Raw genomic sequence first — 12543 nt, 5'->3', positions numbered from 1 at the left:
ATACTTCCTCTGTGTACATCCGTATACTGCACAAGCTGGCATGTTTGAAAATATAAGTGAGATTAAATAAGAATGCTACCAACAAAGAACACAGCCTGGATGCAGCAGTTCATAGGTTTGTTTGCTTTGTTTTGAGTGTATGCAGAACGACGGCTGCGCGGGGATGGGGAAACAAAGATTAACGTAACTAGCTTCAACTTTTTTGACGGTATGCCGTTCGTGTACTCAATCAAACCTCCTTATCCTGCTACCGGCCACGCTCCCCTTCAGACCCCGGAAGTTGGTTTGCATCAGAGGGGGCGTGACCGGCAGAGCAATAGGCAGTAGCGGCGCGTGCAGGGGGAATGCTGCATGTTTTCACTTTGTTTTTACAGCTGATACCCCGCTGCTCTTCTCCTGCTGAAACTGAAATGCTATAAGAAGATGATTGGGAGAGAGGGGAGGAAAAGGGAGATCTGTGAAGGGAGTGGGCACAGCAGCAGGACAGGTAGGCGATGGTTTTTTTAATTCAAATCTGTTTGGGGGGGGGGGGGGGCAGTGGCTCCCCTTGCGCTTTTCCTAGCTACCCCGCCCCATGCTGCAGAGCAAACCACAGATGATGTGGCACAAGTGAAAACCCAGTTTTCCTGAGGTTATAATCACTACATGTTGTATGATTTCAGACATGCTTATTTCTGGTACAGCCTAAAAAGCCTTCAGTGAACTTATTTTAAAGTTGACTATTTTTGCATTGTGTTTGCACAGAACTTGAAGTCTTTGACGTGTAAAATATTCACTTATGTGGTTTGGGAATTATACTAGCGGTTTGAGTGGGTCTACTAGACCACTAGGGTCTATCTCCATAAGCTGAAGTGTGTGTTACTGTTTTGCAAATGTTTTTTTTTTTTTTTGTTGCTATTGCTGGTAACAAAGTTATTGGCTTGCATGAAAACGTGAATATGTATATTTTAATTTCTTTGTGTCAGTAATAGATTTTAAAATACAGAATAAATTTGTTTTCTGTGAAACTTGATTCTCCCCAAATTGTTTTTAAATGAAAAGCAGCGATTAAACTGTATTAAAGTACTATCAAGTGAAAAAAAAAAGATATGATTGTGCTATAGAAATGTTAAGTAGTAGTAGTGGTGCTTGCTGTAGGAACCAAGAGATTTTCTCATCATCACCTTCAAGCCTCCCACTGTTTCCCCGAAAATAAGACAGTGTCTTATATTAATTTTTGCTCCCAAAGATGCGCTAGGTCTTATTTTCAGGGGATGTCTTATTTTTTCATGAAGAAGAATTGCCAACGCCCCCATTACCGACCCGCCGCCACTTTTGACAACCTCCCGCCCTCTCGACCCCCCCCACCCCGCAAACCCTCCCCCGCCGTCGCCTACCTTCGGTTTTGCTGGTGGGGGACCCCAATCCCCGCCAGCCGACGTCCTCGTCGTCCTGCAGACAGTGAAAAAAGTCTTCGTTCTTCTGTTGCATGCTGACGTCCTGCACGTTGTACGTGCAGGACGTCAGACTCGGAGAACAGCGGGGGGGGGGGGGGGAGAGGGTCGTCGGGAGAGGGGTCCAGGAGTTAATCTACGGGGGCTGAAAGGTAATATGTCAGGGAGTTGAGGGCGGGCTCAGCCAGGGGGTGGGAGGCGGAAGATACAATTTGGATTTAGGTCTTACTTTCGGGGGAGGCCTTATATTTAGCAATTCAGCAAAACCTGTACTAGGTCTTATTTTCAGGGGATGTCTTATTTTCGGGGAAACGGTAATTAAAACAAATTTTTGAGCTGGTTCCTTTGAAGTGATTACATTGTTACTGTGTATGAACAGTCTGTATTCTCTTAGTAATTCTCTCATAAATGGTTCTGTTTGCCTAACAAACTCAGGTTTGTTTGTTTTAGTGGAATATTTAAAAAATATATATGTAGTTTCCATTTCAGTGCACTTCTGTGAAGTTGCTAGACTTCTCCAACCCTTCTCCCTCATCCTGCGTGTTTCAGCATCCCTGATAGGGAATCTGTGTTCCTTGGTTGCACAATTTTTTTCTCAGGAAGTGATTTTTCAGTTTGAAAGAGATATTTGAGTTGCATCATGTGGCATGAAGGAAAGGGGACTGAGAGAGTATGTTATAGTTCAAAGTTCTTTTTGTATTTCAAAACCACAACTGACCTATTTGTATTCACATTCCAGCTTTTCGGCATGTTTCTCTAGAGGTAGAGTGCCTGTTCCTGTCTGTAGGTTCATTTACAATTTAGTAGCACTGTTGTGCATTAGTATGTGTATATGGACGCATAGACTTTATCAATAGCAAGGCTTTCAGGGATTTGGGAGGAGAATGGGAATGTGCTGTGCCTCTACTCTTGCGCATCTGTGGCTGCCAGTATTTTTTTTTTTAAGGGGCTCACTGGCATGGAACATAAGCAGGTGTCAGCTTTGATGTCTGTGGTAATTTTCACACCAGGGTCATTCATTCCATGCTAAGTGGTCTAAGCCTTCCCACCATCATGTCTCCAATTTTGTTCAGATTTTATCTGTTGCGCGAGTCAGGTGTTAAACGAAGTTTCCCAATATTTGAGGTCTCTAACTGCAATAGTTGCAGATCTAGACCCCCTTTTCTGAAAGGTTGTCAGTCCATGAGCGCGCGACATTTACCAAAATGCCATTTTTGGGGTTTAATAAAATCCAAACACATTTATAAGAATGGCTAAAAAATTAAAATCCTGTACAGTTTTTGATGCTAATTCCGATGAAATACATTTTAACATTATGGATGCAAAATCCAGTCAAACAAGTTGACTCAAAGTGTGCATCAAAATTGGTCGCGACTCTTCGGAACATATTTGGACCAATATTCAGACCGCAACAACTTCCATGCAAACAAAGATACGGACTTGAAATTTTGAACAAGCATTATGCTTGTGCTGGACATAATAAGTAGGCATTTGAAAAAACGCTCACTGACGATGACTGAATATTAAGGGGGGGGGGGGCTTGTGCTTTGCAGGAGATTCAGGTTTCGTGTCTGGCACAGGGCTGGCCCAACCATTGGGCAAAACTAGGTGGTTGAGCAGGACAGCAGCTTCCAGAGAGCACCAAAGAGCAGCTGCAGTGAAAGCAAAATAATACATCCTGACAACCACACAAACTCAAAGAACCAACAGCAAGTGCTTTTACCCAAATTATTCTGGGAGATATAGTGATTTGTGATTATTGTGTTTGTGTGTGGGGGGGGGGGGGGGGGTGGGGAGGAGGCAGGGACCTAAAGGTCAGTTGGGGTTAGGGATGTAAAGCTGAATGTTTACCTATGGCACTTAACTGCTATATACTGCCTTTGTTGAATCTTTTATATAAAGGTGGTTAATAAATCCCCAAAAATAAAATCCTTGTACTGGCCCTGTCTGTCATGGAAGCTGCTGCTAGACTACCACTCAGCCTCATCCTCACTTCCTGTATTGCCATCTGACTGTTGGAAGGAGCAAGGGAAGCAGCTGCAACCTGCTCTTTCCATCACAAGGAGGTTCCTCAGTACTTGTACTTTTATATATGGGGTGATTGGGAGGTGTGACACTGACTCAACACTTCAGTAAGTTTTGCCTTTTGATTTTTACAGCTGCTTTGTTGGCAGAATCCCAATCTGTTCAGCGAAGGAAAGGCAAAGATGGTGCCAAGGTTCCAAAGAAGGAGGTTCTGAAACCCAGAATGGCAACCTGCAGCTGGATGAAGAGGATTTTTGGGTTTGAGTTGTCTGATTTTTCCAGCTGGAACAGATTTGTTTGCTTGTTGAACAGGCCCACTGATCCAGCATCCCTGGGTGTCTTTCGGTTCCTCTTTGGTAAGTATAGGTTGGAGGCTTCTGGGAAAAAACCCCCAAGAAATTAAGAGGTAGAGAAAGAAGCAAAATGGATGGTAATTATAAGTAATTTCCAGTTGCACTAGAGGAAGATTTTAGGAAAGTCATGTGAACCTTTTTTGAATACAGTAGGGAGGCAATTTTCACTAAAGATTTTGTTTTCCTTCAACCTGAGCCCCCAGTGCATAGGGAGTCTCTTCCTGACTTGATGTGGAATTGCTATGGAAGAAGAGATTCTAGAGTAATGACCACAGGCATTTCTGTGATTGTGACAGTGTCTCTTCCCTTGCTCAAAACCTGTCATCCTGTTGTGAGAAGGAATCTTGAATCCAGTTAACTAGCTGTAGGGTGTGTTTGTTTATTTCACAATACCATGTTTCAGAAGAGAGCCCGAAAAAAAAAAGCAGCCTTGTAGCTTCCCAGTTGGTGCTGTGGACTGCTCATGGATGGGCCCCTGCCCCTTTTGGAAGCCAAGGTTCAACGTGTGGTACAACTATGTGGACGCCTGATCATCTGGTACAGTAAGGAGGGTGGGAAATTTCGTTGTTGAACATATTGAAAATTGAATGTTTGTATCTGCTCACAGAGCAGTGTTGTAACCATCTAGATTCAGCAGGTTTGTTCTACTTATACACAAAAAAGGTACCATTTGTATGCCAAGGTTTATAGAATACGATCTGTGCAAGGTGGTGTTATATAAAATTGGCATGCAACAGCAAATGGGCTGTAGCAGTGGGTGGGGGTGGGGGGGGGTGTCCTGGCCGTGCACAGCTTATAGACGAGTATCAGATGTGCACATTGTTGACCTGGCTTAAGCTTTTGTGCCTGATTTTCATTTCTCCATAGTGGCTTTGCGTTACTATTGTATAACTGTTAAGATGCGCCTTAATGCCATTATAGAATTTGCACTAAGTGCACCGTTTTGCCACATCAATATTTGGGAGCCACTTGATAGAATTATTCCCTAAAAATTTATCTTTGAAAATGCAATAGACATTTAGGGTCTGGAATTTTTTTTCCCCCTGAATATTTCAACAGTTTAAAAAAAGATATAAGGAAGGTGGGAAGAGGGGGGAGGGGGGTAGTTTGGGGGTAGGTCTAGGGAGGCGGGTGGAGGGAATGGAGGTTATTGAGTAATAGTGAGAATAGGATTCTGTACAAAATCATTGTCGCAATGCAGCTTTACATAGATCTTGGTACCCTTAGTTTAAGGGACCATTCAATTTGCTGGAGAATGGACGATGTGGAGAAGGGGGGTACTCCAGACATGTGGAGGCAAGAGACTGGACACATGAATCCGTCTGATTTGTGAACCACCAACACGCCTCCGTAAATGCATAGAAGTATGGGGGAGGGAGGCGCTGGGAGGGGGGCTGGAGGGGTTGAGTGAGGTGACTACCAATAAAAGTTTGGCATCGCTCCAGAGCTTTGATGTTCAGATACTGTTGGTGTTTTATGATATGTAATATTGCATCTAACGAGTTGTATTAAAGTTTGTGATGTCAATAAAACAGTTGAAACATAAGAGGGTTGGGGAGGGTGGGTACTCGTGGAGGGGGGAACAAAAGAAAATGAACAAGTGATATAAAATCTGTTTGTAATATTTGATTGTTCAATAAAAAATGTTTAAAACTAAAAAAAGATATAAGGGCCGGGAGAGAGAGAATGAGTTCCCTGTATCTTTGCAAATTGACTTTTTTTTTTGTTTTTTTGGCCATTGTTTGGCCACATTCTCCATCTCCTTTCCCTCACTCCAACCTCCCTTTTTGTTCCCCTTGGGCCAGCAGACACCAGACACCACATTTTGGGCTCCATGGCGTCCTGGGACTTTTTGAATCTCAATATTTCAGGGTTTTTTTGTTTGTGTGTGGGTTTCCCCCCCCCCCCCCCCAAAGAGATACCGTCTAAGCATTTGAAAATTTAAAATTGAACCTTTTAAATAGCGTCCTAAGAGCAGCGGTGGTTGTAGCTCCAGGGAGCACTAACATTACACCAGGATGATGAAGAGCCATGTGGCGCCTTTCTTATAAAAGGAAGATTTGTGGAGCGTTAGGAAGTTCTGTGTCTTATCCTTAAAGTTGGTGTTAATACAGAAAAAAGGTGTAACTACAAATTGGACAATCTTGGGAAGTGCATTAGCTGCCCAATTTAAATTATGAATAATGTAGTATGGTTGCTATGTTAGTCTGCTTTATATAGAAACACAGAAAATGATGGCAGATAAAGACCATAAGGCCTATCCACTCTGCCCATTCATACCAACTAATTACACTTCTTTCCTATCCCTTAGAAAATTCTCTGCTTACTCCATGCTTTCTTAAATTCATATACAGTTCTTGTCTCCACCACTTCCACTGCGGTGCCATTCCATGCATCTACCACCTTTTTCTGTAAAGGAATATTTCCTTTGATTACTCTTTAGTATCCCCTTTCATTTTAATTCTATGCTTCTCTCTTTCAGAGCTAATTTCTGTTGGGTGAAGCCCGCTTCCTGGGTATTTATACCACAGATACGTTTAAATATCAATATTGTATCTCCTATCTCTTGTCTGTCTTCCAATTGAAATCTATAATTCTGTCCCTATATGCTTTTATTATGAAAACCCCTGACCATTTTAGTGGTCACCCTATGAACCAACTCTATTCTATTTATATCTTTTGGAAGGTTGGTCTCAGAATTCTAATGAGGTCTTGCAAGAGCCTCATACACATATCCTTTTTCCTGCTAGCCATTCCTCTCCCTGTGCACCCAAGCATCCTTGTGGCTTTTAGGTCTTGTTCTTCTTTCATGTATAGAATTACTTTATTGCGTCTACTGTACCATTCCTTTTTTTGTTTGTTTTTAAAGATTCATGCATAGAAATGAAACCAATAAAAAGAAAATAGTGACCTTTTTATTAGACTAACATAATAAATTTTTTGATTAGTTTTCGGAGGACAAAACCTCCTTCCTCTACCAAGTCTGTACTTACAGGCCCTCCAGTGGCCCTGCCCCCACTTGGCTTTCATAAAGGAGGCGGAACCATTGTGTGATGGGCCAGTCCCCATGCAACCTGCTGCTGACAGGCTCAGGCTTCTGGGCTACTTCAAGAAAGATAAAAGAGGTGGATGGGGTAGGAGGGAAGAGAGGTCTGGTTTAGGGGTTAAATAGGAAGGAAATGTATCCCATACAAACTATGTTCACGTGCTGTGTTGTGGCATGCATTTCCAATGTCATCATTCCCTGGGTTTAAATTATCTAATTTAAAATCTAAAATCCAAATTTTGGCATGCCTACTACTGCTATTCACTTCTGAAGTGCCACCAGGTATATGCAGCACTATATAGACACGTATAAGACAGTCCCTGCTTTACAAGATCTTGCAGTTTAACCACAGTTAAGGCATTGCTAAGTAAATGTCTCACTGCTGAATCAAAGGGCTACAATGATTACTGCTCACTTATCTCCTATATACCAAAGGAAATCCAGAGCTCTCTTCCTTACTAAGAGGCAGATGCACTAAAGCTAAATGAGCCTTTAATGACTCTCCAACGAGGAAAATTTGATCCGTTGCATGCATCAAAGGGCTTTTACCGAGGAAGCCAGCAGCTAACGGAATGGAGATGAGCAATTAGTGTGAAAACCCCATTGAAACGACATGCACTAACCTTTTCCGATTGCCTTTACGCAGGAAAAAGGCAGGAAAACTAACGAGAGGTCTGGACCACTTGTTAGGTCAGCTCTGTGGCAGGAAAGATCATTAAGAGAAAAAATAAACAAACTTTGAGCCAATCCCAGCGCATTAGCAGAGCTAAAAGCGCTGTGATTGGTCCAAAGGACGTCAGAAAAACAAAAATAAATAAAAATAAAAAAAGGATCGGGAGGGGGCAAGGGCGCTCATCAGGAGCGTCCTGTACGGACGGCCTTGCCCCCCCCCCCCCCCGCTGCTCGCCACTTTCCGCCGCTCCCCCCACCCCGAAAAAGCAAAATTCGAGCAGCCCCTGCCGCCCTCCCTTCCTCACTACTCTCTCACCTCAGCTCCGCCTCCCGACATCCTCCGTCCTGTGCCCCGCTCCCTTTTGGGGTCGTCGCCGCCATTCCCCTCTTCCATCGGGCCCCCCTCCCTCTTACCGGGCCCGTGCAGCGCCTCTCTCCTCTGTCCGAAGGCGCTGCACGGGCAAGAAGACAGCTGATGCCTGCCTTCGCACAGCTTCGATGGCGCGTCTTTCTCCTGCTGGGCCCGCCCCTGTCTGACGTCAGTAACCTACGTAGGTTACTGACGTCAGACAGGGGCGGGCCCAGCAGGAGAAAGACGCGCCATCGAAGCTGGGCGAAGGCAGGCATCAGCTGTCTTCTTGCCCGTGCAGCGCCTTCGGACAGAGGAGAGAGGCGCTGCACGGGCCCGGTAAGAGGGAGGGGGGCCCGATGGAAGAGGGGAATGGCGGCGACGACCCCAAAAGGGGGCGGGGCATAGGACGGAGGATGTCGGGAGGCGGAGCTGAGGTGAGAGAGTAGTGAGGAAGGGAGGGGGACCGGGGCAGCTAGCATTTTGCTTTTTCGGGGTGGGGGGGAGCGGCGGAAAGTGGTGAGCAGCGGGGGGGGGGGGGGCAAGGCCGTCCGTACAGGACGCTCCTGATGAGCGCCCTTGCCCCCTCCCGACCCTTTTTATTTTTGTTTTGATTTGATTTGGGAGCCATGTGCTTGTGATTTGACTGTGTTTTGACTGTTTGTGGCATGCGCAGAGCAGCTAACATAACGCTTGGCTGCTCTGCGCATGATTTGGGGGCCGATTAACGATGTGTATTGTGATTCTTTGGTACATTGTACGTTTCAATACCGATCTCAGCATGTGTGACTTTTTTTTTTGGTGCATTTTTCGTTATTTTAAAATCGTTAGGGACTTTAACGATTTAGATTTTTTTACGTTTGGTTGCTGCATCTGCCTCTAAGAGTTTTCTGTGTATTTTAAAGTTTCTTTGACGTTTTAATCTGCTCTGAATTTCTTAGGGCGCCTAGTTTCTCACAATGCCACAGCCAGGACCACAGAATCTGTCTCCTTTGACATAATTTGCTGATCTCTTGCATGGGAGACAGAATTGAGAACAGTCTGGTGGCTGTCTGAATGGGTACAGAGTCTTTGGGCCACAATCCCAGTACTTTACCAATACAGCAATGTTGTAATATTTACAAAGTTTCCAATAGATGAGACCTACCTTATTTTGCCTTTTTGTATATAAATTTTCTGCCATCAAAAGTTTGTTTCCTGCTGTTTCCTATAGAATCTACAGATGTATGTTTTTACCACTTTTTTTCTGTATTAGCACCGAACCATCTCATCTGTAATCTACTATCCTGGGCTGCAGCTATTAATCGCTCATCCTTAAATTTCAGCTCACTTCTCCTTAACCATTCATGTGTCCAGTTTTGATCAACGAATAGTTCTTGGAATAATATTTTGTATTTCTCACTGTGCTTTTTATGTGCCCCTTATTTTTCTTAATTTGTTGATCTACTTCTTTGAAGCGTTTCTTTCTCTTTTGCAAATTCTGTTACTTCCTTCCATATGTGTGGTGGATTCTCACTCTTCATCGGAATGTTTGTCAAAGTTTAGCAATGGAGATGGATTCTGGGCATTATTTTCTTCATATTTAAATACATTTTGCATTATTTGGATCTTATGATGCAGTTATGTAAGCCTGGAGGGCCTGTGCTTGTAGCTGTATAGATATAATCTATTTCTGTGAGGCTCATTCCTCCTTTGGCTAGGGGAATGTACAGTCTTGACATGCACTGGTTCTTATGAATGACCTTTTCAGCATAGAGGAATTTTTCTTGTTTGTAGATCCAGTTTTTCAAGATCTTTAATAGGCCTGTCTTCTAGTCTTCCACCTTTGATTTTTTTTCCTGCCTTTCTTCTTTCTCTTCAGTTGACATCTTAGCATTTGTCTCACTTTCTGTTCTAATTCTTGGGGTTCTTTTTACTTACCAAAAAAGAACACAATTCTTACAAACACAGAGTAGCAGACTACTTTAAAAAAAATAATTAAAAATAAAATTTACAACATTAAATGTGCTTCAGAATTGCCAGAGTATCATGTAAAAAAAGATCAATAAACAAAAAAAAAATAATAAAGCAATACCTTTTTTGTTGGACTAGTTTAACGGATTCCTTGTCTAACTTTAATTGAGTAATTTGTCCATGTAAATGATTGAAGGTTAAAGGTTAACAGGTGCCACCTAGTGCCATTGCCTCTAACACCACAACTATCGAGAGTCAAAGTGGGTGGAGGGTCAAAACTACAAGTAGGCCATGGTCTTTGTGAAGTCTCCTTGCCAAATGATAGAGAAGAGAGGAAGAGGCCTTTTGAACAAACACGGACAGCTTTTCCCCCACTATGACACAAGCAATGGTATAGGAATCTGTGGCCACAGGGTCATCCTTCCTCTGCACCCTTTAACACTTCTCTGGAAAGCTTGGTTAATAGCCAAGCTAAATGCCTAACTAGGACATATAGGGGCTCATTTTCAAAGCACTTAGACTTACAAAGTTCCATACTAACTTTGAAAATACGCTTCATAGTCACCATTGTAGGAGATTGTTCAAGGCAGAGATGTGAAAATGGAAGAACCTGATGGTAAGAGTGTAGTAGCAGAGAGACACTCGTATTGCATGAAACTTTTAAGAAGCACATTCTGTCCACACTTATCAGCTGTAATGCTGCTCTTTCCTGACCAGACCGGCAGAATGTAAACAGGAGAGGGGAGTAGTTTGTGAGAAGGTGAGGGAAATTCCACTTTGCCCATTAATGCTCCTCCTTGTGGCTTTTTACCGCAGCGGGTAAAAACCCCCCAGGCACACATGGAGGCATATTTTCAAAGCACTTAGCCTTCCAAAGTTCCATAGGTTTCTATGGAACTTTGGAAGGCTAAGTGCTTTGAAAATATGCCTCATGGCCATGTGGTAAGAGAATTTCCAGGGGTTTTCTTTTTCCCCCAGAAATGACATGCGCTTGGAGTGGGACCTCCACTGGCGGCAGCATTGGGCTGGCAGTAGTCCCGAAAGAGCGAGCAGTAAGCCCGCGTTGGGCTTACCACCACTGTTTAAAAGGGCGCCTGAGATTTTTTAACTGTGAAAATTTCGAAGAATTCAAGTTTATTTCTCTTTGGAGATGTTTAGAATGGTTGTTCTATCGCTGATTTTGTCATATATTGATTACTGTAATATTGTTTATATGGGTAGTACAACAGAAATGCTACTTAAAATGGAATCAGCTCAAAATATGGCATCTTAGTTGATTTATGGTATATCCCATATATGAGCGAGTTACACCAATTATGTTAAATTGCACTGGCTGCCAACTGAAGCCCGCTCTACTTATGAACTTTGTGTGTTAATGTATGGTATGTCACTAACTTACTTGCAAGGTATGTTTAATTTACCAGTACCTAACATTTCTGTTGTTGATGGGGATTTTTTGATACTGCATTATTCTTCTTGTAAGAAGATTGTTTGTAAGTCTGCATGCGGCTTGTTTTGCATGTTTAGCAACAAAATAGTGGAATTTGTTACCGGCAGAAATAAGGACTTGGAGAAGTTATGGCATTTTTCATAAAATGTTACAAACCTATGTGTTTAGAAAATATATGGTTAACTGATTTGATAGGCTATTGGGGCTTGTCGAGGGGCTGGATTTTTAAAAAAATTTTTTTTTTGTAAACCACACTGAAATTTTGAGGTATCTGTGGTATGTCAGCTCTTCATTTAGAGACTGCTGGCACCACCTTAAGCATTGATAACCTCAACTAAATGTTTTCTGGAATTTTGATCCATTCGTCATATTGCCCATGAGTAATTTTGGCTTCCTGAATAACTTGCTTCAGGTATTATCACAATATTTCAGTAGGGTTTAGGTCTGGACATTAACTTGACCACATCTAGAATATTATGTTCAATTTTGGTCACCACATCTAGAAAAAAAAAGATATAGTGGAATTAGAAAAGGTGCAGAGAAGAACAACTAGAATGATAAAGGGGATGGGATGGCCTCTTTAGCTTTTTCTCATAGGGTAGTGCTCTTCAGCTTGGAGAAGACAGCTGAGGGGAGATATGATAGAGGCCTATAAAATCCTGAGTAGTGTAGAACGGGTAGATGTGAATTACTTGTTTACTCATTCTAAAGATGCAAGGATCAGGAGTCACGCAATGAAGCTACTAAGTAATAAATTTAAAACAAATTGTAGAAAATATTTCTTCACAACGTGTATTTAAACTCTGGAATGTGGTAACTTGACCAAATCTTTATTAAACCTTGTTAAGTTCTTTTTTTTTTTTTTTAATTTATTGAAGCTTTAATTTTTACATCAAGCATATATCTTGAATACAGAAAAGATGTTTATAATAGTTCCTTTTACAATTATAAATGAAAAACAATACAGGCAAATACTATAAACTAAATTATCATCTTTAGTCCACAATACGGTGGGAGCCCCTACTAGTTTAAGGAAAAAGAAATTAATAAATCAGAAATACAATTTCTAATTAAGAACAAAGTGGCTGGTGAGAGCAATCAGGATTCCTAAATAAATCATGGGGTTGAAGTTGTCACAGTTATTGGAAGTGGTAACGAGGAATCTTGCAACTTAGCCTCTATGAAGGTATTTAATTGCTTTGCCTCAAAAAACACATACTTTATTGAATTCAATTTTATTACGCACTTGCATGGGAAATTCA

At 42.2% G+C, this 12543-nt stretch overlaps 1 protein-coding gene across 2 annotated transcripts in view; it reads left to right on the top strand.

Annotated features, from left to right (window-relative positions):
- The first annotated feature begins 308 nt into the window (after positions 1 to 308).
- The window catches only part of GGCX (gamma-glutamyl carboxylase), a 103102-nt gene continuing 90867 nt past the window's right edge, over positions 309 to 12543 (top strand). For both annotated transcript variants that reach the window (XR_003941974.1, XM_030201680.1), the window contains exons 1-2: positions 309 to 487; positions 3593 to 3814. Coding sequence is in view for 1 of the 2 variants with exons in the window: in XM_030201680.1 (XP_030057540.1) it covers positions 424 to 487; positions 3593 to 3814 (286 nt within the window). In the remaining variant the exon portion in view is untranslated. The remainder of the gene's footprint in view (positions 488 to 3592; positions 3815 to 12543) is intronic.

The sequence above is a fragment of the Microcaecilia unicolor genome, chromosome 4, assembly GCF_901765095.1.
Source record: "Microcaecilia unicolor chromosome 4, aMicUni1.1, whole genome shotgun sequence".
Taxonomy (NCBI): Eukaryota; Metazoa; Chordata; class Amphibia; order Gymnophiona; family Siphonopidae; genus Microcaecilia; species Microcaecilia unicolor.
This window is presented reverse-complemented; position numbering and strand designations above follow the sequence as displayed.